The sequence below is a fragment of the Leptonychotes weddellii genome, chromosome 8 (genome assembly GCF_054177405.1).
Source record: "Leptonychotes weddellii isolate Sample4059 chromosome 8, ASM5417740v2, whole genome shotgun sequence".
NCBI classification, from domain to species: Eukaryota; Metazoa; Chordata; class Mammalia; order Carnivora; family Phocidae; genus Leptonychotes; species Leptonychotes weddellii.
Window position 1 is genome coordinate 88,826,577 of NC_138376.1, and position 26,677 is coordinate 88,853,253.

Sequence of the window (26,677 nt, forward strand, 5' to 3'; positions counted from 1 at the left end):
CCCTGCTTGTGCTCTCTCTCTCTGACAAAAAAATAAATAAAATCTTTAAAAAAAAAAAAGATTTTATGTATTTATTTGAGAGAGAGAACTTGAGCGGAGTGGAGGGGAGGGGAGGGGCAGAGGGAGAAGCAGACTCCCCACTGAGCAGGGAGCCCAACAGGGGGCTTGATCCCAGGACCCTGGGGTCATGACCTGAGCCGAAGGCAGACACTCAACCGACTGAGCCACCCAGGTGCCCTTGGATACTCTTTAATATTATACTAGAACTTGACAAGTGGTAGTTTCATGGAAGTTAATTTTATATGGATTCTGGATCATAAAATTTAGTTTCACTGTAGAATCTGAAAACCATGTTATCTTTTAATTGGTAGAAAAATCCATTGGTATATTTTGCACTTAGAGTGGATCTTTTATCTATGTATGGTTATGTAATATCTTGCCTTTTTTATTTTGAATGTTTGTTTGCTGAGTTATTCAAGTTTTCCAAGTGTTGACATATTTAATAATACAATATAAAAATAAATCACATTTGTTATCACTGACCTCACCAGAAAAATTTGTAAGTATTGGTAAACTCTTAAACACATGGCAGCAGCTACATGGTTTATTTTATTTTCACTTGAAAAAGCTCAAATTTTATCATGGGCAACAAAGGCTTTCAATTTTCTTTAAACTGGCAGGCTTCCTTGTTCATTTTCAAGAAAACTTCCACTTAAATACGTAGTTCTAAATAACTAGAATTTGTCAGTTCAGCATTCTCACATATAAAAATGATGTTTCATGAAAAAAAGGAGCTAGTTCAGCTCTTAATGCATAATTTCTTTTCATTGTGGCAGTTCCCACACTTTGGCATCCACTGTGCTTTTTTATACATACTTCCCATTTCATCACACAGAATATGGAAGAGAGATCTACTCAAAGGGTTGAGATTTTATAAAATTATCATTTTACCACTTTACTAAGGATATCCTTAAGTGAAACTGGCTTTTTTTTTTTTTTTTTTTGTAACTTAGAGTGCTTGGCCGCATGTGGAATCACACAAGGATTGCTAGAGTTGGTGCCCCTGCCTGGATTCTTGCTTAAGGTGCCAGCATTTTTAACCTGTTAGTGCTTTGGCCTCATCAGTGCAACTGTCAACATGTAACATCTTTATATTATTAGGAAAATAATTTTTACTTGAGGATTCCTTCAAAGAGTCTCAGAGACCCCGGGGGTCCATAGACCTTACTTTAAGAATGGCTCTTAAGGGGAGAAGGTATAGGTTATAAAAAGAGGACTACAGTAAAAATGTACCTAACCCTCCTCTTAACTGACTTGCCAGTGAAATTCACCTCCCTTGCTCATGTAATCTGGCAACAACTCCCATAGAATGCGCAATGTCGAGGCCAGTTGGCTGCCCTCTGCTATGTCCATTCATCTCTGTTCCCACTAGTAGAATAATGTGCTTTGCAAATATCAGTTGTATTTGTTCTCAAACAAGTTTATGCCAATTTCATTAATACGTGTAATTATACAATTTTAGTAATATTATGTAAATAGAGTGTGAGTTCGGGGCGCCTGGGTGGCTCAGTCGTTAAGCGTCTGCCTTCAGCTCAGGTCATGATCCCGGGATCCTGGGATCGAGCACCGCATCGGGCTCCCTGCTCAGCGGGAAGCCTGCTTCTCCCTCTCCACTCCCCCTGCTTGTGTTCCCTCTCTCGCTGTGTCTCTCTCTGTCAAATAAATAATAAAATATTTAAAAAATAAAAAAATAAAAAAAATAGAGTGTGAGTTCAAAAAGAAAAAGAATGTATGTTTCTAAAACTAACTTAAATGCTTTAGAAGGACGTACTGTAAAAGATTGCTATCATAATTTAGTGTGGATGAGATTTGTAAAGGTTTAGGGGAAAACATAAAAATCTGGAAGGATTCTACATTCCTTCACAAGTATCTTTAATTCCTATCTTTTAGAGAAACTAAGGCTTGAAATTGTGATGATGTGTTACGTGTGTTCTTTGCAGGAAAGAACAATGAACCGATCTGTAGACCCACTTTCAAAGAAAAGGCTTTTAGTTCACCTTCAAAAGATTGGTGAATGTGTATACATATAGGTATTTTAAGCTGAAATAAAATTCATAAATTAATATCTGTTTCTTTTTTTTTAATGATTAACCTACTCAACCAGCTTTTCCAGTAGATTTATTAGCCAGTAGTCAGGATCACATTGAATCAGTTTCTTTGCTGCCATCCATGAGCTACAAGCAAATTTCCTTTGGTTTCCATGGCCATAAAATATACTCTCTTCCATCATTACACTTAGTATCTACTGCTAGGTCAGATTGTATTGGTAAAGGATTTAGATAACCTTTTAGAAATGTAACTATTACAGGTCAGATTTCATAATGATAGAGTGTGAGCCTGATGGTATAAGCTCTTTTTTAAATTGGTGTACTAGGGATGCCTGGGTGGCTCAGTTGGTTAAGCGGCTGCCTTCGGCCCAGGTCATGATGCCAGGGTCCTGGGATCGAGTCCCGCATCGGGCTCCTCGCTCAGCAGGGAGCCTGCTTCTCCCTCTCTCTCCCTCTGCTTGTGCTCTGTCAAATAAATAAAATCTTTTAAAAAATAAATAAATAAATTGATGTACTAGCATTTTATTGGATTGGAAACTAGGGGGCTTGGAGATTTTCACGGAAGTTGCATAGTAATGCTTCCAAAGGATGAGAATGATAGTAAGTGTCCTTTGATCTATAAAAATAAGTTCACTGTTAAAAAAAGCAACAAGTTCACGGGTTAATCAGATGTGTCAGAGTCGGGCAGATGGTAGTGGTTCATTGATGTCAGCTCTGCCATGGTTAGGTGGACATGCGTCATTTATAGATGCATCGTGACATGGCACAAAGACACAGACTGGGAAGTAGATGACTCAGATTCTGTGCTTGGCTCACCAACCACCAGGAGTCACTGAAGACTGTTCCTAATTCCCTGGCAGTGAGCTTGCAGGAGAAGTTGTTTTTTTCCCTAGAAGTGGGGAATGCATTCACACTCTTCATAGTCTATTTCCAGCCAGTCCACGCTAGCAAGCTGACTTGCAGGGTGGCTTTGTGACCAACTAGTTAAAAAACTCATCAACCTTAGTTATTTTAGCACCAGGCCATATCACCACAGCTAACCGAAACACTGGAATTATTATTAAGTATCAAGAGATTCCTCCAAATTCCTGAGTTCATGATGATCATATATTCACTGTTAATAGTGTGGCCTAGTTTTACAGGCCTGTTCCTTCATTTTTTTCTTGCTTTCCAGAAATGTTTACTAAGCATCTACTCTGTGTCAGACACTGTTGTAGGATTAGGGATCCAACAGTGAATAAAATAGAGGAAAAAATAAAACCACGCACTTGCAGAACTTAAAATCTAGTAGAGGATGCATATACATATACATATACACACATAAACACTAAGAGGACAAAAAAGTGAGAAAGGGAAATGAGATACGGTCAGTTGGAGAGCAATGTTGAAATTCTGCAGAGTGACCACAGAAGGTATCACTAAGATCACATCTTTCATATAAAACTCCTAAAAGAAGAATATAATCGGGGCGCCTGGGTGGCTCAGTTGGTTAAGCGACTGCCTTCGGCTCGGGTCATGATCCTGGAGTCCTGGGATCGAGTCCCGCATCGGGCTCCCTGCTCGGCGGGGAGTCTGCTTCTCCCTCTGACCCTCCTCCCTCTCATGCTCTCTGTCTCTCATTCTCTCTCTCGCAAATAAATAAAATCTTAAAAAAAAAAAAAGAAGAAGAAGAATATAATCTAGAGGAGGTAGTCTCTTAGAAGATTTTTGAGTATTCTTGTCCTGGGATCTATGGTGTTTTATGGGAGAAACACTGCATCTTAATTTTCATTGACTCTAAGTGAAATTTAGCCTTTCTTCCAAATCATGAACATAGGTGACCCCTATAGTGATGTTGGGAGAACTTGTAACTTTGTCATAGGTAGGTATCATAGGTATTTTCATATCCCATTATAGTTATTATAGATACTATTGTTTATGCTCATCACTACTTACAAATTACAGTAGTTACTATCTCTGCTATTAAATCTTGTTTTTTAGTGCCGTAATAAAGGACAGAGATCACAATTTTTTTAAAAATCTGTATTGATAGCTACATGTCAAAGTAACAGATTTCTTTATATCCCTTCGTATTCTATCTTATGAATTTTAAAGCACTGAGAAAGAGGCTGAGGCTTCACCAGATTGCCCAGAGGTCAAGAAGTTCATGGCATAGAAATACTAAGCTTTCATTTAATCCCTAATTGTGTTTTCTTATACCTCCCATCTGTACAGCACACTTTTCACTGGAGTCGCTGTCCTAGAGATTACTTAAATATCTCTCCAGCATTTTCTGGGTAGTTCCATAGAATTGCGATTGTGAAAGATCCTTTCTAAGCTTTCTGTATAACGCAGGCCACGCACTGTTAAACCACTTGCAGAATAATGTAGCCAGCCAAGCAGAAACTTGGCTTCCTAGAAAATGATGGTTTCATGCTTCACAGGTCAGCTTTTACACTTGTCTGCAAGATACTCAAAGGACCTTAAAGGCAGTGCAGTTCATCTTATGAGAAAGAACAAGATGTAGAAATCTGAGTTAGAATCAGCTCATTTCACTCACACCAGATTTTTAGTCACCCTCCTCATCATGGCCTTGACCAAGTGGGTCTGTCCAGATTTAGAGGTCATAAACTCTAGACCAGGATGCCTGCACCTTGACCAGCCTGTGGGAAGTAAGGTGAGGTGGGATAGAAGTGTTCCACTGGTTTGCCAAGGCAGCCATAAGAACAGAACTGAGACCCTCTTACTGTGTGTGAAAAGGGGAGGGTGAGTACCAGTTAGATGGATGCTCCTGAGAATTTTGCCCTGGTTATATGCTTTAGATCTATTTGAGCATAGTCTTCTACCTCTCATCAAGAGTAAAAAGTCAAAAGGAAAAACTCTCAATGAGAGAAAAGCATTCATTCCGTAATTTCCCCATGAGACAAATTTTGTGCTTGTGTCTGATGTGGGAGGCAGCTAATTCTGAGGCATTCAGCCTCGTGGATTGTATCTTCAGTTGTGCCCTTTCCTTCTGAGAAACAGACACTCGAAAAGTGTGCTGAACGCTGTGGGACTGTTGCACTCATTCACACGGTTGATTTTCCTCTGCAGGCTGGTGAAAGATGCTCCTTGGGATGAAGTCCCACTTGCTCACTCCCTGGTTGGTTTTGCCACTGCCTACGACTTCTTGTACAACTACTTGAGCAAGACACAACAGGAGAAGTTTCTTGAAGTGATTGCCAACGTCTCGGGATATATGTATGAAACTTCATACAGGAGAGGATGGGGATTTCAGTACCTGCACAATCACCAGCCCACCAACTGCATGGCCTTGCTCACAGGAAGCCTGGTTCTGATGAATCAAGGTGCGTTGTGGACACAGCCGAGGGAATGCCGAAGCCAGCGTCAGCCATAGTTGCCTTGTGAGCAGAGCATTTTTATAACTAGCCTGAATACATGTTCATAGTTGGATCCTAACTGAGCTCCTGAGATGAAGTAATACCCAGGGCATCTCTTAGACAATTGAGAGGCATCGCTTCCTCATTGCAGCTACTTATATTAGCCTGCAGGTTATTTAAGTAAGGCTTTTGATGGCCCCGAGCCATATGCTTACGGCACTCCCATCAGTGGCGGATATTCATTTCCCCAGAGAATTTTGACAGTGAAGACAGCTATCCTGGGTAAATGGAGTTTTTAAAAGCTAAATGGGTGGTTTATTATTTGAAATGAATATTCTCTGCACACGGATGTCTGTCATTACAACACTCTATTTTTTTTTCTCTAAGGACTTAAAACCAATCTAGATCATTTAGGTCAAATTTGGAAGTGACTTTTTTGAATCACATAGCTACTTTCCCTTAATGTATTACGTAATTGCTGATACTACATTTTCTCTCTTATAATTCTGACTTCATTACAACACCTGTGAAAGTCTATACATGATTAATTTAGACTGTATTTAAGAAAAGCAGCCCTAAGATCATAATGACTTATTAGGATATTAAACATATACTTGGAGCTGGCAAATCTAACAGAACCCTTGACTACTTCCCCACAAGAATTAGTATGCATTTTGTAGATTATCCAGCATCAGATTTCCTCGAGTCTAGCTTTCTCCCTTGTCTTATCAACCAGCCATCACTTTTAATTAGTCTTAGAGGAAAAGAAACTAATATTAACTGAGCATATGGCATGTGTCCATTGTTCCTTGTCCCTATTTGATTTGTCACATCAGCCATATAATGTAGCTGGGATTTGGATCCAGTTCTGGCCAAACTCAAAGTTCATTCTCTTTCCACTGTATTTTGTTGCCTCTCTTAGAATAGAGATTCAAAGTAATTTAAGGAAAGCTTTAAGAGGGCCAGGTTTCATTTTGGCTCCCTTTGCCCCCTACTCTCACAAAAACAAACAAGATTTAAAAGATCAAAATGCAAAATGCAAAAAAAAAAAAAAAATTTTTTTTAAATAAAAGATCAAAATGCAAATCTTCAAACTATTGATAAATAAATCCCAAGGCCTGTGAAAAGACATCCTCGTGAAATGGTGGAAGGAACCCAGGACAAGCTAGCTCTCAGCCCGGGGCCTTGGGTTTTAGCCTAGTAGAGTCTTACTTCTTTACATAAATGTTTAGTTCTTTAGTAGCAGGAATAGAGCTTATTTATTCATTCTTTGTGGGAGATAAGATTGCTCCAGATACTTGCAGGCATCGAAAATACCAATTCAGTTTGGACCAAAATGTGTAGTTCTCCTCTTGCAGGAGTTTGTGTGTGAATTTATTTTCTGATTACAGTAATGGGTTGCTCAGGGAGATAGTGTTCCAGAACCCCCACGTCGGCAGTGGACAGAAGAAGAGGTGAAATCTCTGGCCCTGCGCATCTCAGTTAATAATCAGGCTTACCGTCCTGGCTTTCTTGGCACACTCACCACCTTTAGGAGCCACCTCACAGGCTGTTTTGACAATCCCATGTTCTCCAGACCAGCCTCACAGAAACTAGGCTACCTTAGTGTACCGGTAGTTCCCATCGGAAGTGGGAGAATTAGAATGTTCTCTCTGTTCTGCTAACTCTATCTAAGGCTCGGTGCACAGGGACCACAGGATCACACATTAGCCGTTTACAGATCAGTTGGAAGGAAGACATGTGAAATGTTTAAATGAATACGCAGTAGTTACCATAGCACCAGAGAACGGAATAAGAGGTGTCATGAAGCTATGGTTAAATCTCGATCGAGTGTATTAAGTGTGAATTCAGGAGAGCAGTGTGAGAAGGTTCATAGAACTTTGAAATATAGATAGGATCTGGATAAGTGAAAATAATGAAGAACATTCCAGACAAGGTGTATGGATGGTGGAAAAGCACAGCGCATAGCATCAATAACAGTATCAACTCCTAAAACCAAGATGCACTGTATGTTAACTAAAACTTAAATAAAATACCAGTATCAGTGCCTTGTATTGACAGATTTGAAGTTTAGGAAGGCAGACATTGCCTCATATCTCCCGAACAGGATTGTTGTAGGGAAAAAAAGAAGGGAAAACCAGGTCATGTGATTTCAGGGAGCAGTAAGTAGCAGGCCTGATTTTAAGTATTCCTTTGGAGTCTGGTTAGAGATGGAGGCTACAGAGAAGAAAAAGAGGAAGATGACTAGAACTTGAAACCCTAATGATTACAGAATGGAAGCTAAAAACTCTCCAGAAGACTGGCCTGGCAGGTGGACAGCCAGATAGGAGGAGATGGGGTACAATCCACAGTCACCTCTGTGCCCTCAGGAGACGGGAGCCAGGTCTTACAGAGCCTGGCACCTTGGATTTAGGCTGGGATCTTGTGGTCCCAGGGCCCCTGGAAGCCCTCACACCCAGCACATGTGGTAGGCCATGGTAGTGTTAAGTGCTGGTGATCACACACGTCTTCTGGAGCGAAGCAACAAGACTCTATCCACATCAGGAGGCAATGAGCTTACTTTCATCCTCACTGATTGTATGTTTTAAATATGTAAGCAAACAAAACAAAACTGAAATCTAAAGACCTAGGTTCAGATCAAAGTTCTGTTCATTTTTAGTCATGTGTCAGAGGTCTTGAACAATCAAGCTTTTCTGTAATTTTGGAGTAATAATGCCTAATTGAATTGGTAAAAGGATTAAGGAAGATTGTGTTCAGTGCTGTGTAAATTACAAATGTTTTAGAAATGCGAGTTGTGATTGTTACCTAAATGCTAGTCTTGCAAGAATTATAGGAAGCTAGCATTTTTGAGTCAAAAGTATTTCATAAAAATTTTAAGGCCTTTAATTTTCAGTTGCAGAAGTAGAAAAATGTGACAGGTTGAAGTGCTTGAACAAAATTTTAGCTCATTTTTGGTAGATTCAGGACTCCCAGTTGATATTTTCACCATTAGATTGTCACTCCAGTGGTGTCTCTGACCCGCTGCGTTGCCTTTTGAGATCCTATGGCATCTAAAAGCACATAAAGGATGAGAGATTGTCTTCTAATGACAGAACAAACTGAAGACTATCTGTGACTTAGCCTTTATAGTATTAGCAGCTTATTAAAAATCCTATGAAATAATGGTGCACGTTTTATGAAGATAAGAGCTTTAAAAATATTTTCAAGTAGTAGTTTTTAGAAAAATTGAATGAAAGTCTTAATACACAGATCTTTTCTGGTAGCCTAAAGTTATGTGCAGTTTGTAATTTTGGTGTGATGCGGTTTCAAATGTATTAAAGATTGGAAACTGATACTTATTTCACGGTTTATCTTCACTTAATTAATAAATGATTGTATTCGAGAACTTTGTACTTTACATCATGGACCCAACACAAACCTGGATTAGCAGAATGTTATTTATAATGTTGGTCAGTGAGAGTTTTACAGAATGCTATTTGACCTGTAGTCAGATAACTCAGGGGATTTTATTTGGTCATAATTTTGTTTATGCTTCATTATAGCCCTCGTCAGTGTTTCCATGTGTTTTCATTCTTCAGGGTATCTTCAAGAAGCCTACCTATGGACCAAACAAGTTCTGACCATCATGGAGAAGTCTCTGGTCTTGCTCCGAGAGGTGACAGACGGTTCCCTCTACGAAGGAGTTGCCTACGGCAGCTACACCACTAGATCCCTCTTCCAGTATATGTTTCTCGTTCAGAGGCACTTTGACATCAACCACTTTGGTCACCCATGGCTTAAACAACACTTTGCATTTATGTATAGAACCATCCTACCAGGTATAGTGAGGAATCAGAAATGGGAAAACATTAACTATGATCGTTTTTTCTGATTATGAAAATGGGCTAGACTAGGAAAAGAAATGTGGGGTTCGAGTCATATTGAAATTAAAGGGATTTTTTTTTTTAAATAAAAAAATCAAAGAAGAATTCAAGAGTTGCATATAACCAGAACGTTTGGGAAGTTATTGTGAGGATTTGTGATTTATGTACTGTAAAGCTCGGAGCATAATGGATCAAATATAATTCGTAGCCCCCACAGTACTTTTATTTTTGTAGATGTAAAACTTGGGTACATATGCAAATTCCTTTTCATGAATCTTTTTTTTTAGTTTTCAAAATATTATTCTGTTTATTTTTGTATATTTGAAATAGCTCACAAAACAAAAAACTTTATATGTTTCTAATTCATCTGCAAAAATAACATTTCCTTTTCACAAATCTTAACAAAATATAAACATTTATGGTTACATGTTAGTTTTCCTTTACATGCAATCTCAAATTGATCCTCTTTTGTTTTTTAGTTTTTATTTCCAAACTATATAGATACTCAAAATGAAAGACTATGCCTACATATTTGTTGGAGCTTTAGTATTTTCTTTGAATATTTTACTGAAATAAATAGTGTAAAATATAAAAGATAAAAAAAATGAATTGCTACAAAACTTCTAATTCCTTGTTGCCATGTAGCTCAGTCTTCTAAGAGAACTAGCTCTAAAAAAAGATGTATATGATTTAAGAACACTTTCATTTCTAGGACAGCCTTATTACTCTCCTTGTTTCAAAACAGGACTAAGATGTTAGAAAAAGTTTAGGAGGTAGATTTTCATCAGGATGGAGATTTTTTTAACACCCAAAAAACAAATAATCCAGTTAAGAAATGGGGGAGAAGACATGAATAGCATTTTTCCAAAGAAGACATTCAGATGGCTAACAGACACATGAAAACATCACTCAATACAAAATACAAAAGTATGAGATATCACCTCATACCTGTCAGAATGGCTAAAATTAACAACACAAGAAACAACAGGTGTTGGCGAGAATGCAGAGAAAGGGGAACCTTCTTGTACTGTTGGTAGGAATGCAAACTGGTGCAGCCACTCCTGAAGGACAGTATTCTAAGGGGTGCGCGCATACTGATGTTTATAGCAGCATTATCAACAATAGCCAAACTATGGAAAGAGCCCAAAGTCCGTTGACTGATGAACAGATAAAGAAGATGTGGTGTATATATACAATGGAATACTATTCAGCCATGAAAAAGAATGAAATCTTGCCACTTGCAACGACATGGATGGAGCTAGAGTGTATTATGCTAAGCGAAATAAGTCAGAGAAAGACAAATATCATATATTTCACTCATATGTGGAATGTAAGGAACAAAAACAGATGAACATATGGGCGGGGGTGGGGTGCGGAAGGAGAAAAAAGAGAGGGACACAAGCCATAAAAGACTCTTAATGATAGAGAACAAACTGAGGGTTGATGGAGGGAGGGAGGTAGGGGATGGGCTGGATAGGTGATGGGTATTAAGGAGGGCACTTGCTGTGATGAGCACTGAGTGTTGTATGTAAGTGATGAATCACTGAATTCTACTCCTGAAATCAGTATTGCACTGTAGGTTAACTAACTAGAATTTAAATAAAAATTTGAAAAAAAAAAAAAAAAAAAAGGATGGGTATTTTTTTTTCCCCCAGTGAAATGTAATTTTTAGATGGTGATTCTAGACCTACAGTAAAGAATCCAGTCTTTAAATCTTTTTGCTCTGGTTGTGTACACATGGACTGAATAGAATCTCCATTATTTGATTAGTTATCCAAAAAATACTGCAGAGCAAAAGAATGATAAGATTCTTAAAGTTTAGTTGAGAATTAACTTTCAGAATGCTATTGTTTTATTGCTTATTCTTAGATATGCAGGAGAGGCCTGTTTTTAATTATCTTGATAAACAGAGGCCATCTAAGGCCAGGGACCTTGAAGAGGACTCAGTGTTTTGTAATTTGATCTGAGATCTAACAGCCCGCCACATCACTGCTGTGAGCTGCATCTGTGACTGCATCCTAAACTGGGAAAGACAGGATGAACACCTCTAAGAGGAGGATTCAGTGTATTTATGTCAATTAATCCAACAAACCATTATTGAACATCTGTGTGCCAGGCACTGTACCAGGCAGGGGATTCAAAGAGAAATAAAACACATCAGCTTTCAGGGAATTCACAGATTAATAGAAGATTCAGGAAATCACATTTTATCATAAGATTCACTTGGAATAGCATTTACTAAAATGGTAGAAGCAAAAACATTAGCTGTAAATTATGTAAATATGGTCATGGTATCATTTTAAAAGGGATTATGTGTTAAAAGTCAATTTATTCTCAACAACATTTCTCTTTTTTTTTTCCTCCACAATGGCTGTTCTAGTAATGATTATTCCTGTCTGGCTCAGAGTTGTCTCCCATTCTTTTTCCAGAACACCTGGAGCATATCCAGTCTTAACCTGCTTTTGTTTTGCTGACCTATTCCAGTATGATCTTTGCATTTTCTCTCTTGAACTTCCAGCAGTACATATTAGCAGGATCTTCTGTGGGAATTACGTTTTCTTCCTGTATGGGGGCGCCTGGGTGGCTCAGTCGTTAAGCGTCTGCCTTCAGCTCAGGTCATGATCCCAGGGTCCTGGGATCGAGCCCCGCATCGGGCTCCCTGCTCAGCAGGGAGCCTGCTTCTCCCTCCCCCTCTGCCTGCCGCTCCCCCTGCTTGTGCTTGCTCTGTGTCAAACAAATAAAATCTTAAAAAAAAAGTTTTCTTCCTACAGAAATGCCGTGTCTCCCTTAAGCCTTATAACTTCCACTTTATTGGATGCCAAATTGCAGCACCTTATGTCATCCTGTTGGTGCAGAATGTGGGACAAGTTGGTAAGAGATCTAGTGCTCAGTCCAGGTTTGGGAGCTCCCCGTGTTCCAGAGGAGAGCCTATGTGTCTCTGCAGTTATGATGACACCTAGCATGGGCACTGGGAAATGCGGCAGGTGGGCAGTGTTCAGGAGCATTAAGAAGTGTGGCACTTCCATTACCAGTGATAGGTTGCCACATAACAAATACAAACTTGCACACTTGTGGAAGACCTTCAGAGGTCTCATTAACTGGTCTGGGGTGAAGCGAGGACATCGTGCTTTTGGTTTTTTTTAATCCAAGGTACACAATCGATTCTAATTTGCAACCAGGATTGGAAATCGTTGTTTAGGTCTTTATAGGAGCATGCCGTTTTAAATGTGTCTTCATTCTGTCAAACTTCTTTCCCCAGGGTTTCAAAGAACCGTGGCTATTGCAGACTCAAATTACAACTGGTTTTATGGTCCAGAAAGCCAATTAGTGTTCTTGGATAAATTTGTCATGCGTAACGGCAGCGGTAACTGGCTCGCTGACCAGATCAGGAGGAACCGGGTGACCGAAGGTCCGGGGACACCGTCCAAAGGGCAGCGCTGGTGTACTCTTCACACGGAATTTCTCTGGTAGGACATGTTGGGCTGCCTTTAAAAAGAAACTGTACCCAGGGCTAGAGTGTGCTAGATTTCTGCATTTAAACAGAAAAACTACGTAAAGCACTTTGTAACCCCTTCTCCATATGCCGGCTCAGCTTCGGTTCCTGTTGCAGCGCTGGAGGCTTTGCTAGAAACATTTCCTTCCATGTAGGATCTCATTACTGTTGGCAGTTTTTGGTTTTCTTGTGTTAGAGATGACCTGGGCTCACACTGGTTCATAGATGGGCATGTTTTGATTTACATCATTTTTGAAATCATATAAAGAGAAAACCACAAAATTTAGACTGGGTTACTCTGACAATCACAGCAAAGAAAGAAATAAAGGTAGGAAAATGTTTTGTTTTAGTAAATGGAGCATTATAATCTTCTAATAGCAAAGCTGTTACTGAATTTCCAAAACTGTTTAAAAGTGTTTGACAGTATTTGACAGTTTCACTTTGATAATAAAAGAACCATGTAATTTTTTCTGCCTTAATCTTTTAAGCCCAGAAAGAGAAGCCAGGTCTCCTTTTTAAAGTACTGCCAAGTATATTGTTGGCATCCAATAAATTAAAATAAAAATTACAGGGAACTGGTTGATCATTAATCCTTGATGTCTTTTCAAGCTATTGAAATGGGTATTCAATTCCAAAATAAGCTTCTGTGGTTTGATTTTCTTCTCTTCAGTATTTATTTATGTATTTTTTTAGTTTAAACAAGTAAGAGGGGGAAAAATATTAATAAAGTTATAACTGGTGGTAATTTAACCAGCATTTTAAAAAACTATTGTCACAGATGAAGTAGATATATTAATATGTAACCATTCCTGTTTCAGGGGTGTGAAGTAATTATTTAGTAGTGATTTCACTTATCCTAAATAAACAACCAGGAGAGTTCTATAAAGCTGACTGACTACAGGAGTCAAATTAATGCTAAGTCTAACTTGGTTCAAAATCTGCCATTTATAGGAATATGCAGACCAAAATCAGAGAAGTATGGCCAATTCATCCTGTGTCTAGATTTGTTAAGTCACGGTAATTAAGCCAACATTATTAACTAGACCTAAGTAGAGACACAGTTTCTGATGGCCTGAAGCTCTAGAACAACAGACGAAACAGCCAAAATCAAACACCAGTAAGATTAACCATAGGTGATTGATTCGTTTTAGAGAAGTATCTAAGAGCTAATAGTCTAAGCCTGCCTTACTTCCCTTGAGCAGGAAATCATCTAAACCTGTCAGAAATGTTATCTCAGATCATCAAAAGCAAATAATCATGTTTATGATTACTTCGGGAGCCCTCTCTGATTCAGAAACCTGTGTTCTTAATCACTGTGGAAGTTTAATGTTAATTATTGTATTGATTTGATAATAAACATTTGTCATAAATGAAAATGAGAGGCCATTTTTTGTCCAAAATCCATGATATCATCTGCAGAGCAAAACAAAACCCATGGCTCTTGGTAGGCAGTAGTAGCCACAGTTATAAATCTCCCAGTATTAATAGTTTCTTGAATTTTGTCCACTTATATTCTTAGATGTGATATTGGCAGTAAATTTTATCTAACACGTAAAGTTTGACTCTATTAAAACTTATTGTTTTGGAGGGTGAAAAGTACTCTAACAAACTTTCAATAATATTGGTTGTCGCAGAACAAAACTTGCTTACAACTGGAGGCTTGTTAAGAGTCTAGATCCTAACGCGGGGTTCTCTAGAATAGGAGCTCCTGGACTAGAAGTTTGCAAGTGTAATTCTGTGAGCCCCGGTGGTTCGGAGGGCAGCTCTGAAATCATTCAGTGAAGAAGGTCCGTGTAGCAATTAGCAGGCTCAAACCCAAGGATCATAGGTTATGAAGATAGACTCGTCTCCCCTTCAGTAAGGGTGTTCCCCTGTGCAAGCTCATCCATGGGTGTTTCCAGAAGTGCCTCTCCTCCAGAAGACACTGCCGGCTCTCTGGGTACCATGTGTGCTGGTTCCTGCGGCCACATTACAAAGCGGCATCACGGTTCTGATGGGTTATTTTAACTTCCACCAGAAAACCATTTAATTGTGAACAATTCATCCTTTCAGGTATGACGCCAGCTTGAAATCTGTGCCTCCCCCAGATTTTGGTACCCCCACGTTGCATTATTTTGAAGACTGGGGTGTTGTGACTTACGGAAGTGCACTGCCCGCAGAAATCAATAGATCTTTTCTTTCCTTCAAGTCCGGAAAACTCGGGGGCCGTGCAATATATGACATTGTGCACAGAAACAAATACAAAGAGTGGATCAAAGGATGGAGGAATTTTAATGCAGGGCATGAACATCCTGATCAAAACTCATTTACTTTTGCTCCCAATGGTGTGCCTTTCATTACGGAGGCTCTCTATGGGCCAAAGTACACCTTCTTCAACAACGTTTTGATGTTCTCGCCAGCTGTGTCCAAGAGCTGCTTTTCTCCCTGGGAGGGTCAGGTCACAGAAGACTGCTCTTCAAAATGGTCTAAGTACAAGCAGGACCTGGCGGCCAGCTGTCAGGGGAGAGTGGTTGCAGCAGAGGAGAAAAACGGAGTGGTTTTCATCCGAGGAGAAGGGGTGGGAGCTTATAACCCCCGGCTGGATCTCAAGAGCGTTCAGAGGAATCTGATCCTCCTGCACCCCCAGCTGCTGCTCCTCGTGGACCAGATCCACCTGGGAGAGGAGAGCCCGTTGGAGAGCGCAGCAAGCTTCTTCCACAACGTGGACGTTCCCTTCGAGGAAACAGTGGTAGATGGGGTCCACGGGGCTTTCATCCGGCAGCGGGACGGTCTCTACAAAATGTACTGGATGGATGATACTGGCTACAGTGAGAAAGCAACCTTTGCTTCTGCGACGTACCCTCGGGGCTACCCCTACAACGGGACGAACTACGTGAACGTCACTGTGCACCTGCGGAGTCCCATCACCAGGACAGCTTACCTCTTCATAGGGCCGTCTGTCGACGTCCAGAGCTTCAGCATCCACGGAGACTCGCAGCAGCTGGGCGTGTTCATCGCCACCAGCCAGCATGCCTACGCCGCTTACCTCTGGAGCGGAGAGAGCACGGCGCAGCCCGCCTTTGCACAGGTCATTGCCGATCGGAGGAGGATCCTGTTCGACCGGAGCTCGGCCATCAAGAGCACCTCGGTGGCCGAGGTGAAGGACTACGCCGCTGTCGTGGACCAGAACCTGCAGCGTTTCAAGCCAGTGTTCCAGCAGCTGGAGAAGCAGATCCTGTCCCGGGTCCAGAACACAGCTAGCTTTAGGAAGACCGCCGAGCGCCTGCTGAGGTTTTCAGACAAGAGGCAGACGGAGGAGGCCATCGATAGGATTTTTGCCATATCACAGCAGCAGCAACAGCAAAGCAAGTCGAAGAGAAACCGGAGGGTAGGCAAACGCTATAAATTTGTGGACGCCGTCCCCGATATTTTTGCACAGATCGAAGTCAATGAAAAAAAGATTCGACAGAAGGCTCAGATTTTGGCACAGAAAGAACTGCCCATCGATGAAGATGAAGAAATGAAAGACCTTTTAGATTTTGCAGATGTGACGTACGAGAAACACAAAAATGGTGGCTCCCTGAAAGGCCGGTTTGGACAGGCCCGGATGATGACGACAACTCGCAGCAGGGCCCGGTCACTGTCGTCTTCCTATACCCGACTGTTCCTGATCCTGAACATTGCTATTTTCTTTGTCATGTTGGCAATGCAACTGACTTATTTCCAGAGGGCCCAGAGCCTGCATGGCCAAAGATGTCTTTATGCAGTCCTTCTAATAGATAGCTGTATTTTATTGTGGTTGTACTCTTCTTGTTCCCAATCACAGTGTTAGCATTAAAGCTATCCATTGTTTGATCGTTTTGTGGTCACAAGAGTCTATGCAGAAAAAAACACAAAAAACAAAAACAAAACTTGCCCCAGTTTGTTATTGGTCTTTTTATCTCAGTTTCCTTTTAAACAAATTAAGGGGAACATATTTTCACACAAAAAGGCAGGGATATGGAGAAATCAAAATTGGAAAGGCAAAGATTTATCAGAGGAATAAGAGTGGCTTGGTTGTCCCATGGTGTTTCTGGAAGTATTTGGCTTGGCTAATTTAGCAGTCCATATAATATTACCCTTAGAAGAAACAGCAAGTCTGGTTTTAAGAAAAAGATTTAGACAGATTTGGATTTTATTAATATTAATTTAATGCTATTAGCAATTTCCAGATACTATTTTATGGAAAAGACTGAAGCACGCGATTCTGAGAAAATCAGAAAATTTTTTTTCACGTAGTCATGTTGAAAAATAAGTATTATTAAGTCCTGGTATGGTGGTGTTAACTTCCTTGGAGAGTAGTTCATTAGTTAAATGAAAGCAGGATCTCCATATTGGATTCCTGTTCAGACAACACAAGAAAATGATGGCAGACGATCATTAAAAATTTAAAATATGTTTTCAGTAGAAAAACATGTATCAGTGAATGAATATTTCCTTGACGATGTTGGTCTCTGCACACACATAATGCCTCCATTGGTTGTTTAACCAATAAGACAATTACAAGTAACTTAATTTTCTCTTTTCCTTATATGGAAAACTGTTGTAGACCCAGTGGCTCAACTTCAAAATAAAATATTTTATATCCCAAATATATTGATTTCAATACCAAAGAAGATGGGGAAACTAAAATTTGGATATGATTCTTAATGTTTTTTAATAGAAAACTTTAAGTTTATTTTGCTAAATAAACATTATAATTATGATTTATCTATAGTATCTTCCTTCTTTGTTCCATTACATTAAACACGTATGCAACAACTTTGTAATCTCTGAAGAGAAGTCTTTATTTGGACATGCGTTAATTAAATTTATAAAGTAGTGTTTGAATCGGAAGAAGTAACTTCTCTGCTTATTTATCTTTTTGTGACCTAGACATATTTTAAACATTAAAAACAAAACCCAACTTCTAATATTTAAGTAATTAAAAACATAAAATCACCTTAGTTACTGTTAATCAAGTTCTCCAGTGGCAACAGGAGCAGAGAGGCCTGGGAACACGTCGCACAGGTTAGATTTCAGCCTAAGAAAGTGATCTACTTACAGGGAATTTAAAGAGTAATTATCTTACATTCTACATAGATGAGCCTTGCAGATTTCTTCCTTTTAAACAGAAAATATACTTGGCTCAGAGTTTACAGCAAGGACACATTCACTGATCTGTAGGTCTGAAGTCATAATGGCAATCTTTTCTCTTTCCTTGTCCTTTCTGTTCATGGAAATACCAGTGTGGAACAGAAAACAGGGATATGGAGAAACCCTTAGGAGCACCTTTTTGCAGTTCTAATTCTGAACCTTCTTACATAAAGAAAACACAAGTTTTGACTTCACTCATTACACTTGGCACCTAGAAGATGACTTCTGAGGAAGCAGTTTTTCTTCTTTCGTGGAGGACGTCTCTAGGGAGGATGTCATTACATACTGTTTAAAAGAATAATGTTTTCAAAAGAATAATGCTTCCGTTTGTCCTGCATGGATGCTATTACTGGGATTTAAACTTGCTTTATGTGACAGATTCTCCGTTTACTTAACCTCATTCAACATTCCTCTCTTCTCTTTCTCATTCCAAAGGATGAATTGTCTGAAATGATCAAAAGCAAATTTTGAAAAAAAGGGAAAATTGCTCTTTGAGGCTACCAAGCAAACCTGATCTCATATCCAAAAACTCAAGGCCTACTTTCTAATATGGATAAAAAGCACAAGCGAGCGCCAAATCCAACTTTCCTTTTGTTTTCATTAGGTCAGGGCAGATGGTAAATTAGTCATCATAGTGTGCTCCAGTCGAACACATTAGTTCGTTCTTTAAGTAATTTTTAAAAATATGGTAATCATGCATCTTTGAAACAAAATTGATTAAATAGGTTTTTTTCCTTCTAATTGGACCTCATATTTCACTTAAAAAGAAATTTCCACAGGCAGTGACTTAAGTGGTTAAGTAAAAAAAAAAATGCTGAAAGGAATCACAGCTCTTTATGATGAGACATATTTTATATCAGGGCTAGTGCATATTTGAATAAAACTAAGGAACTCTTTGTATCTCCCAGAAAACCAAGCAATGTTAAGTCTCCCTTGTAAACTGAGTAATCAATTATGGAATCTGTTTCAGCACTGCTGCCTATGAAAGGAGTGTTTCAAGTTCACTGAATAATACGTAAGCTGTTGTTCAGGGGATTGGCAGGACTGTTAGTCCTAGCCTTAAAGAAAATTTGGGAATTATTAGCATACAGAGCTTGTCTGTGCAGTGGAAGGGGCGTACTCCCTGGCTGGTAACTGATTAGCTTACAACCATCCATGATGATGGACATATCATCTGCTGTGAACATTATTTTGAGATCATTGTTAGGACTGTGGATAAAGTCAGGTGGAAGACCTTATTCTGGGACTGTTTTAATAATTAAAATTTGTTGTATCACCTAGGATATTAATTCTTCCACAAATATTTTAGTCATGATTTTAAAGAAGTAGCAAATATTCTAAGTTTCTGAGCTTATTTAGCTCACTGTCAAAGATAACATACTTTCCCAGCAGTGTTTCGGCTAGATATCTGCTTTATGCTATAATGCCAATCAGCTATTGACATTTCTCAGCAAATGACTGAGAAATCATGCAATCCACTACGTAATCTAAATATTTAATTTTTGGTCATTCTATTTTAATAGGTTCAAGCTCTGTTAAACAAGACACATCACCATGTGAAGAATAAAGGTCCAAGTTGCATGAGGACTTTCTTGCTCTTCTTGGCTGTATAGTTTCCCTCTCTTTGTTTAGGGAGTCCTTTTTGGTTTTGGATTTTTTCCCTAAATTATAAACATACATGATTGAAAAAGTAAAATAGTACTAAAAGGCTTATATTTTTGGGACACCTGGGTGGCTCAGTCGTTAAGCGTCTGCCTTCGGCTCAGGTCATGATCTCAGGGTCCTGGGATCGAGCCCCGCATCTCTGTGGGAAGCCTGCTTCTCCCTCTCCCACTCCCCCTGCTTTTGTTCCCTCTCTCGCTGTCTCTCTCTGTCAAATAAATAAATAAAATCTTTAAAAAAAAAAAAAGGCTTGTATTTTTAAACATTTCCTGCCCACTCCTTTCTCACTCTAGATTCATGCTTTCCAGAAGTAACAAATTTTTGATTGCCTTAGCTGTTGTGTCCATGATGTCCTTGTTTATGGTAAGGTCTAAAACTTCCTACCAGGGAAGAAGAGGATTTAGCCCTCTTGTCCATCTCCCCTCTCTTCACACCTATTTCATTCACCCCTAACCTTCCCACACAGCTACCATAGTTTTGGTTATGTCAGTATTTGGTATTTACATGCCATAACTGTGGTAAAGAGGACTCGTGGGTTAGCCGAGTAGAATACTGTCTTACCTCCTTTCGTGTAGAACTCTGGTTTCCCCGAAGTTAATGACTATTTCTTTGGTTCATTTGCTTAGTTGTCAAGCAATTTCATTGTATCCCCAAACTTTTCCAATATGTGTGGGAATCTGCTCACTCTGTTCAATCACCACTAGGTAATCAGGTGGTTCTTTTTGTTCTTGGGGCCAGCCCTCCTCCTATGTTGGTTGTCTTCAGATCTCCTTTCTCCATCATTCTGAGGATTCTCTATGCCTTTTGCTGGCTATATCTTGTTTCCTGAACCCCATGCTTCCTTTTTCTTCATTGATATCTCATTTTGGTGGAGCATATCCTCCCTAAGATTTCTTACATTTCTTTCTTTATTTAACAGAGAAAGAGAGAGAACAAGCAGGGGGAGTGGCAGGCAGAGGGAGAGGGAGTAGCAGGCTCCCCGCTGAGCAGAGAGCTGGATGCGGGACTCGATCCCAGGACCCTGAGATCATGACCTGAGCCGAAGGCAGACGCCCAACCGACTGAGCCACCCAGGCGCCCCCTTCCTGAGATTTCTGAGAAAGAATGAATGAGCAGTAAATATCTTACCCTTTTGCATGTCTGGGAGAAATGCTTCTTCTTTCACTTGATCCATCACTTAACCAACAAATGTAGGTTGGAAATAACTTTTCCTCAGAATTGTGAAGGCATGGCTCCATGACTTCCCAAATGTTACTGCGTTTTCTCCTGGATAGAGCAATTGTAACCAGAGAAAGTCTTCATTCTCTTCCCTGGTGACGTCAGTGGAGGGAGGCTGCAGAGGGAGGTGCTTAAAAGGCCTAACTGCACGTGTTCTCAGAGTCATGGAGGAAGGGAGCTAGAGGTCTCCCTCATCCTCTGATTAAATACAGCATCCACTCTCAGCGGTGCTGTCTTTGATCCAGAGTCCCTCTTCTCAGTCTCTCCAGGGAGTCAAAGCCTCATCTCCTGCTGGAGTCCAAGTACGCTTTGCCTGCCGTGGGCCCACTTTCCACTTCCAGCTGCACGCCGCCCCGCTGCCAATTCCTGGGCCTTGTTGCAGCTCCACCGAGCAAACCGGCTTGTTTCTGTTGATGCCAACCCTATTCTCTTGCTGGCTTGGATTTCAGCCTCCTCTTTAGGCACCATTCATCCATCTTTTTTCAGTATGTGTTTGGTGTGTTTCAGGAATCCGGAGGCCAGTGTGGCTGGAGCAGAGCGGGAGAGGGGAGGATGGTGGGAAGCGAGATTTGATCGTACATGCCCTCATAGGCTGTAGCAAAGACTTGGATTTTGAGGTGAGAAGTCAGCCGCAAGAATGGAGTTACAGATAACTGAGATGTGGCCAGCAATTAGGAGGAATAACTAGGGGGAGGTGAGTCCAGGAGCTTATATATTTTCTAAACACCCAACTGGTCCTAGAATCCAGGAATGGGCTCTGGCTGAAGATACAGTTGTTGGTGCCTTCTTAAAGGTTAAATGGAAAATCCCTAGCTGTGTAAGGGGAGACATGCATTCCAGGTAAATGGAACGGCAGGAAGAAACAGAAGTATGAAAAACCACATCTCGTTCAAGAATCCACCCAGATTGGTGTGGTTGGCTCAGAGGGCATGAAGTGGGGAGTGGTTGAAGACGAGACTGGAATGGAAAGCCAGGAGAATATTAAAGGGGACTTTGTACGACATGTTAAGGAATTTGGACTTTATTCTGCAGTGAGGGCTCCTCAGCCTTTTTCATGCTTCAGCATAACTGAGGGAGACAAGCAAAGCACATCGCTGAGCCAACATGGCAGTGATTTTCACCAGGTGGGGTATGTCGATGGGGTGGCTAAAAGGACTTGAAAGAGGGGGGGTGATGATGTTGCACACCTGTGTGTGTGTGTGTGTGTGTGTGAGGTTTTGAAAAATCCTTGAGGTGGCGTTGATATGCCCCCATTTCCCATACATTCACTCTAGAGGGAGGTTTCCCTCTAGTTGGAAATCACTGCAGGCAGTGCAGAGCCACTAAAGGATTTTCTTTTTAAATAATCAGATTTACATTTTATTTATTTTATTCCTTAAAATTTATTTATTTGACAGAGAGTGAGAGAGCACAAGCTGGAGGAGCAGCAGAGGGAGAGGGAGAGGGAGAAGCAGGCTCCCCATTGAGCAGGGAGCCCGATGCGGGGCTCGATCCCAGGACCCCGGGATCATGACCTGAGCCGAAGGCAGACGCTTAACCGACTGAGCCACCCAGGAGCCCCCAGATTTGCATTTTAGAAAGACAACTTTAGCTTCCACAGAGAGGATGGACCCGATGGGGAAGAGATAGGAAGCTATTTCCTTAGTCTGTCTCCTTCCATAGGTAGGAGATAATCAGCTCCAAAACTAGATGTAGAGAGGGAATGTTTAAGGCCCAGCTTACAGGCCAAACATGTGACCAAAGGGATGTATATTTTGTGGAAGTATATGGGTCAAAAGATGATGAATCCAGGGGCCCTCGGGATGTATGTGACTCCGAATCTCATTTACTGATGAAGGGCACAGGTGCCTGCCACGCCTCAGCCCCAAACCCCCTGACTGTCCCTTAATAAACTTTGGAAATTGTCCAAGTCTCCCTGCCATTTCTCTTTTCAGCCTGCCTGTGTCAGGGACTCCACAAAGATTGTTGTGGCTGGAGGAGAGGGTGTAGAAGGGGGGGTGGTGGCAAACAAGATTAAAAGGTGGACAGTGCGGTAGAGGGGACGTCCCCTTTTTCCCCTTAATTTTTAAATTTAATTTAAAAAAATTAATGCCAATGGTATGGGTATCTTGAGCAACTCGGGCAGTTGAAGGACCGTCTAAACGGGAAAAGTGAAGGTGCTCCTTGCTCCTCCTGCTGCCTCTAGAAGTTAGTTATAGGGCCGTCTTTGTTGTGGAAGGATCACATGATTTTAGTGGGGGGTCCCAAAGGAAATGTTAATGATTTGGGATGGGCCTCTGAGGCTTTGATTTAAGGGGGATTTTCTTAAGGTAAGAGCTTCTAAAAACATTTCAGTTAGCTTGCATTTTCCAAATTAAACAATGACAAGTGATTTTAGTATGTATTTAGGAATTATTTTCTGAACAAAAGAAGTTCCCAGGGGTGGGGCGCCTGGGTGGCTCAGTCGGTTAAGCGGCTGCCTTCGGTTCAGGTCATGATCCCAGAGTCCTGGGATCGAGCCCCGCATCGGGCTCCCTGCTTGGTGGAGAGCCTGCTTCTCCCTCTCCCTCTGTCTGCCGCTCTGCCTACTTACGCTGTCTATCTCTGTTAAATAAAAAATTAAAAATTAAAAAAAAAAAGTGATTATTAAAAAAAAAAAAAGAAGTTCCCAGGGGTTAAGGCATCTTCCCTTTCTTTCAAAGAAAGTTTAATAACAGGAACTACTTTTCTCTGTGAAAGGAACTTCTTGTCAGTCTTCTCTACTTTTCGCTTTTCAGCCCCTGTTGTTTACCACTTTTTAATTTTGTCCAGGATAAGAGACAGCCAGTAAAATAAAAGAAATTTATTGCTTTCCTAAGCAGATAATCTGATTTCTTAGCTCCTTCGCCCCACTCTCTTAAGGAATCTGTTTTTAATGACAGAAGGATGGATCCATGCCATTTATTAGAGTTCTGAGGAGAATTCTTGGAATTCTCAGTTCCTCTTTTTTTTTTTTTTAAAGATTTTATTTATTTGACAGAGAGAGGCACAGCGAGAGAGGGAACACAAGCAGGGGGAATGGGAGAAGGAGAAGCAGGCCTCCCGCAGAGCAGGGAGCCCGATGCGGGGCTCGATCCCAGGACCCCGGGATCATGACCTGAGCCGAAGGCAGACGCCCAACGACTGAGCCATCCAGGCGCCCCGGAATTCTCAGTTCCTGATACAAAAAGGACTGAGGAAAGAAAAACATCTTTTGAAAGATGAATTCACAGAACTTTTCATCAAAGTTGAAATATAAATTGCAATAACAACTCAAAACATCACTGTTATTAAATACTGCCCTTGGATAGCTCACACTTAGAAGACATAAAGAGAACATAAAAATCACTACTCTGATTTCCCCACTAGACTACACTCCTTGAGGGTAGGGATTGGGTCTCCTGCTCATTTTCTGTACATGAGTCTTGCACAGTGCCTGGCACATACATGGTATTCAAAAAACACTTGAGGAGGGGCGCCTGGGTGGCTCAGTCGGTTAAACGGGCCTTCGGCTGGGGTCATGATCCCAGGGTCCTGATATCCAGCCTCGCATCCGGCTTCTTGCTCAATAGGGAGCCCATTTCTCCCTCTGCCTGCCACTTCCCCTGATTGGGTGCTCTCACTCTCTCTATCGGACAAATAAATAAACAAAATCTTTAAAACAACAACATCACTTGACGAGCTGACTGAGTACGTGAATGGAGCCCAGACGACCATGGTCTCAGAAGACCTTAAAACAGAGAGCTCCAGCCGATTCAGTGAGCTAACCTCAGGAACCTCCCACAGAGCTGTGAACTTTGGCCCTGAAAGATGCTCCATCTAGATCCTAGAGCTGTTTCAACATTGCCATCTCCAGGGGCGCCTGGGTGGCTCAGTCGTTAGGCATCTGCCTTCCGCTCAGGTCATGGTCCCAGTGTCCTGGGATGGAGCCCCGCATCGGGCTCCCTGCTCAGCAGGAAGCCTGCTTCTCCCTCTCCCCCTCCCCCTGCTTGTGTTCCCTCTCTCGCTGTGTCTCTGTCAAATAAATAAAAATCTTTTAAAAAAACAAGACAAAACATCGCCATCTCTGGGTGGTGGTTCGAAAATTCAACCTCCAGGACAGGGAGCGCGAGAGACAGACGTTAACACCGTCCACAGGCAGCTGCTATATGGCTGTTACACGTGTGGTGGCCCCGAGTGGCCTAGAAAGCCCAGATGCCACAGCACAACTTAAAATAACACACCATTTGTGTGGGATGTTGTAAACCACCAGGCATCAACAGACTGTTGCTAAGCTCCGGTAATTGGCTGCGAGAATGCCTTCGGAGTTCACGACATTGTGCAATTCCAGCAAGCGAGGCGAGCAGGGGACAAGGCGGTGCGGGTGCAGGGGAGGGGAGCAGGCAGCGTGGCGGGGGAGGCCGGTCAGTCGCTGCCTTTGCAGCCCCAGCTCCCCACGCACCGAGTCTCGCCGGACACCGAGGAGTGCATCCGCCTTCCGGATAAGTTACTACATGTTTTCTCTACTTCTAAATAGCGTTTCTGTGTTGCTCCGTGGATATTTTAAAAGTCTCATAGATGGGGGCGCCTGGGTGGCTCAGTCGGTTAAGCGGCTGCCTTCGGCTCGGGTCATGGTCCCGGGGTTCCTGGAATCGAGTCCCGCATAGGGCTCCCTGCTCAGCGGGAAGCCTGCTTCTCCCTCTCCCACTCCCTCTACCTGTGTTCCTTCTCTCCTGTCTCTCTCTCTGTCAAATAAATAAATAAATACAATCTTTAATTAAAAAAAAAGTTTCATAGATGATGAGAGGACCTTTGTGAATTCACTGCTTAGGCGAGGTCATTTTTGATTTAAAAAAAAAATAATTTGGATGCCAGGGGAAGAAATAAGGAATGAGAGTATTTAATAATTCTGCAAACGGAGTTGTGTTTTTAGAATAGAATATAAAGAGCCCACATCCGAGGCTTATTTTATAAAATGTCCAATAATTCATGAAAACACTGCCCTGTCCATGTTTACGCCGTGATGATGTTAAGGCATACTGCCTAGCAGTGATAATAACAGCCCTCTTACTGAGGCCCGGAGAGCAAGAATTTTGCACACATCTGCACACCGATTCAGTAAGGATGTAAGGAAGATACAAGCTACAGCCCCATCTTATAAATTAGGAAGCTAGGCTCAGAGAGTTTAAGAAATGGGACTAGAGATGCCCAGCAATTATTATGGGCTACTTCATGAAGCTCAAAATACAACAACGTTTTAATATTTGCTTTTGATTATTTGAAATGTTCAAAATGCCACATTATAATAATTTAAACTATTGAGTGATGAACATAATCACGTCGAAACTATTAAAGTCTCGCAGCAATTTTTCCTTTAATCTTGTGACACTGAAAAGAGCAAGCAAAAATTTTTTTTGTCAAAGTAGACTTTAAAAAATAAGATAGACTAAAAGACATCCTCATATTTTATTTTATTTATTTTTTTGAAACAATAGCTCTTTATTTTCCTGTGGACAGTTCAAAGGAGGTTTAATATATATATATGTATATATATATGTGGTGTGTGTATAGATAGATAGATAGATAGATAGATAGATAGATAGATAGATAGATAGATAAAGAGATGCACACACGGAAAAAGAGAGAAAATCTTGGGTTTAAAGGAAACCTAAGTGTCACTAGAAACCTGATTGAAGGATTCACACTTTTAGAAGGGAAATACAGTGCAGATTTCTCCAGAGAGCAGTTTTTAAAGAAGTTGCCGGGGGTGGGGGGGGGTTACGTTTTAAAGGTAGCTTGTGGGGCTTATTTCCTAGGCTTAAAATAATTTAGGGGAGGTGTCAG

At 41.0% G+C, this 26,677-nt stretch overlaps 1 protein-coding gene across 3 annotated transcripts in view; it reads left to right on the forward strand.

Annotated features, from left to right (window-relative positions):
- The window catches only part of DSE (dermatan sulfate epimerase), an 80,519-nt gene extending 63,843 nt beyond the window's left edge, over window positions 1-16,676 (forward strand). For all 3 annotated transcript variants that reach the window (XM_006734234.3, XM_081828844.1, XM_081828845.1), the window contains 4 exons: window positions 5,181-5,434; window positions 9,046-9,285; window positions 12,590-12,797; window positions 14,876-16,676. In XM_006734234.3, coding sequence (XP_006734297.1) covers window positions 5,181-5,434; window positions 9,046-9,285; window positions 12,590-12,797; window positions 14,876-16,634 — 2,461 coding nt within the window. In that variant the 3' untranslated portion in view covers window positions 16,635-16,676. The remainder of the gene's footprint in view (window positions 1-5,180; window positions 5,435-9,045; window positions 9,286-12,589; window positions 12,798-14,875) is intronic.
- Window positions 16,677-26,677: the final 10,001 nt, after the last annotated feature.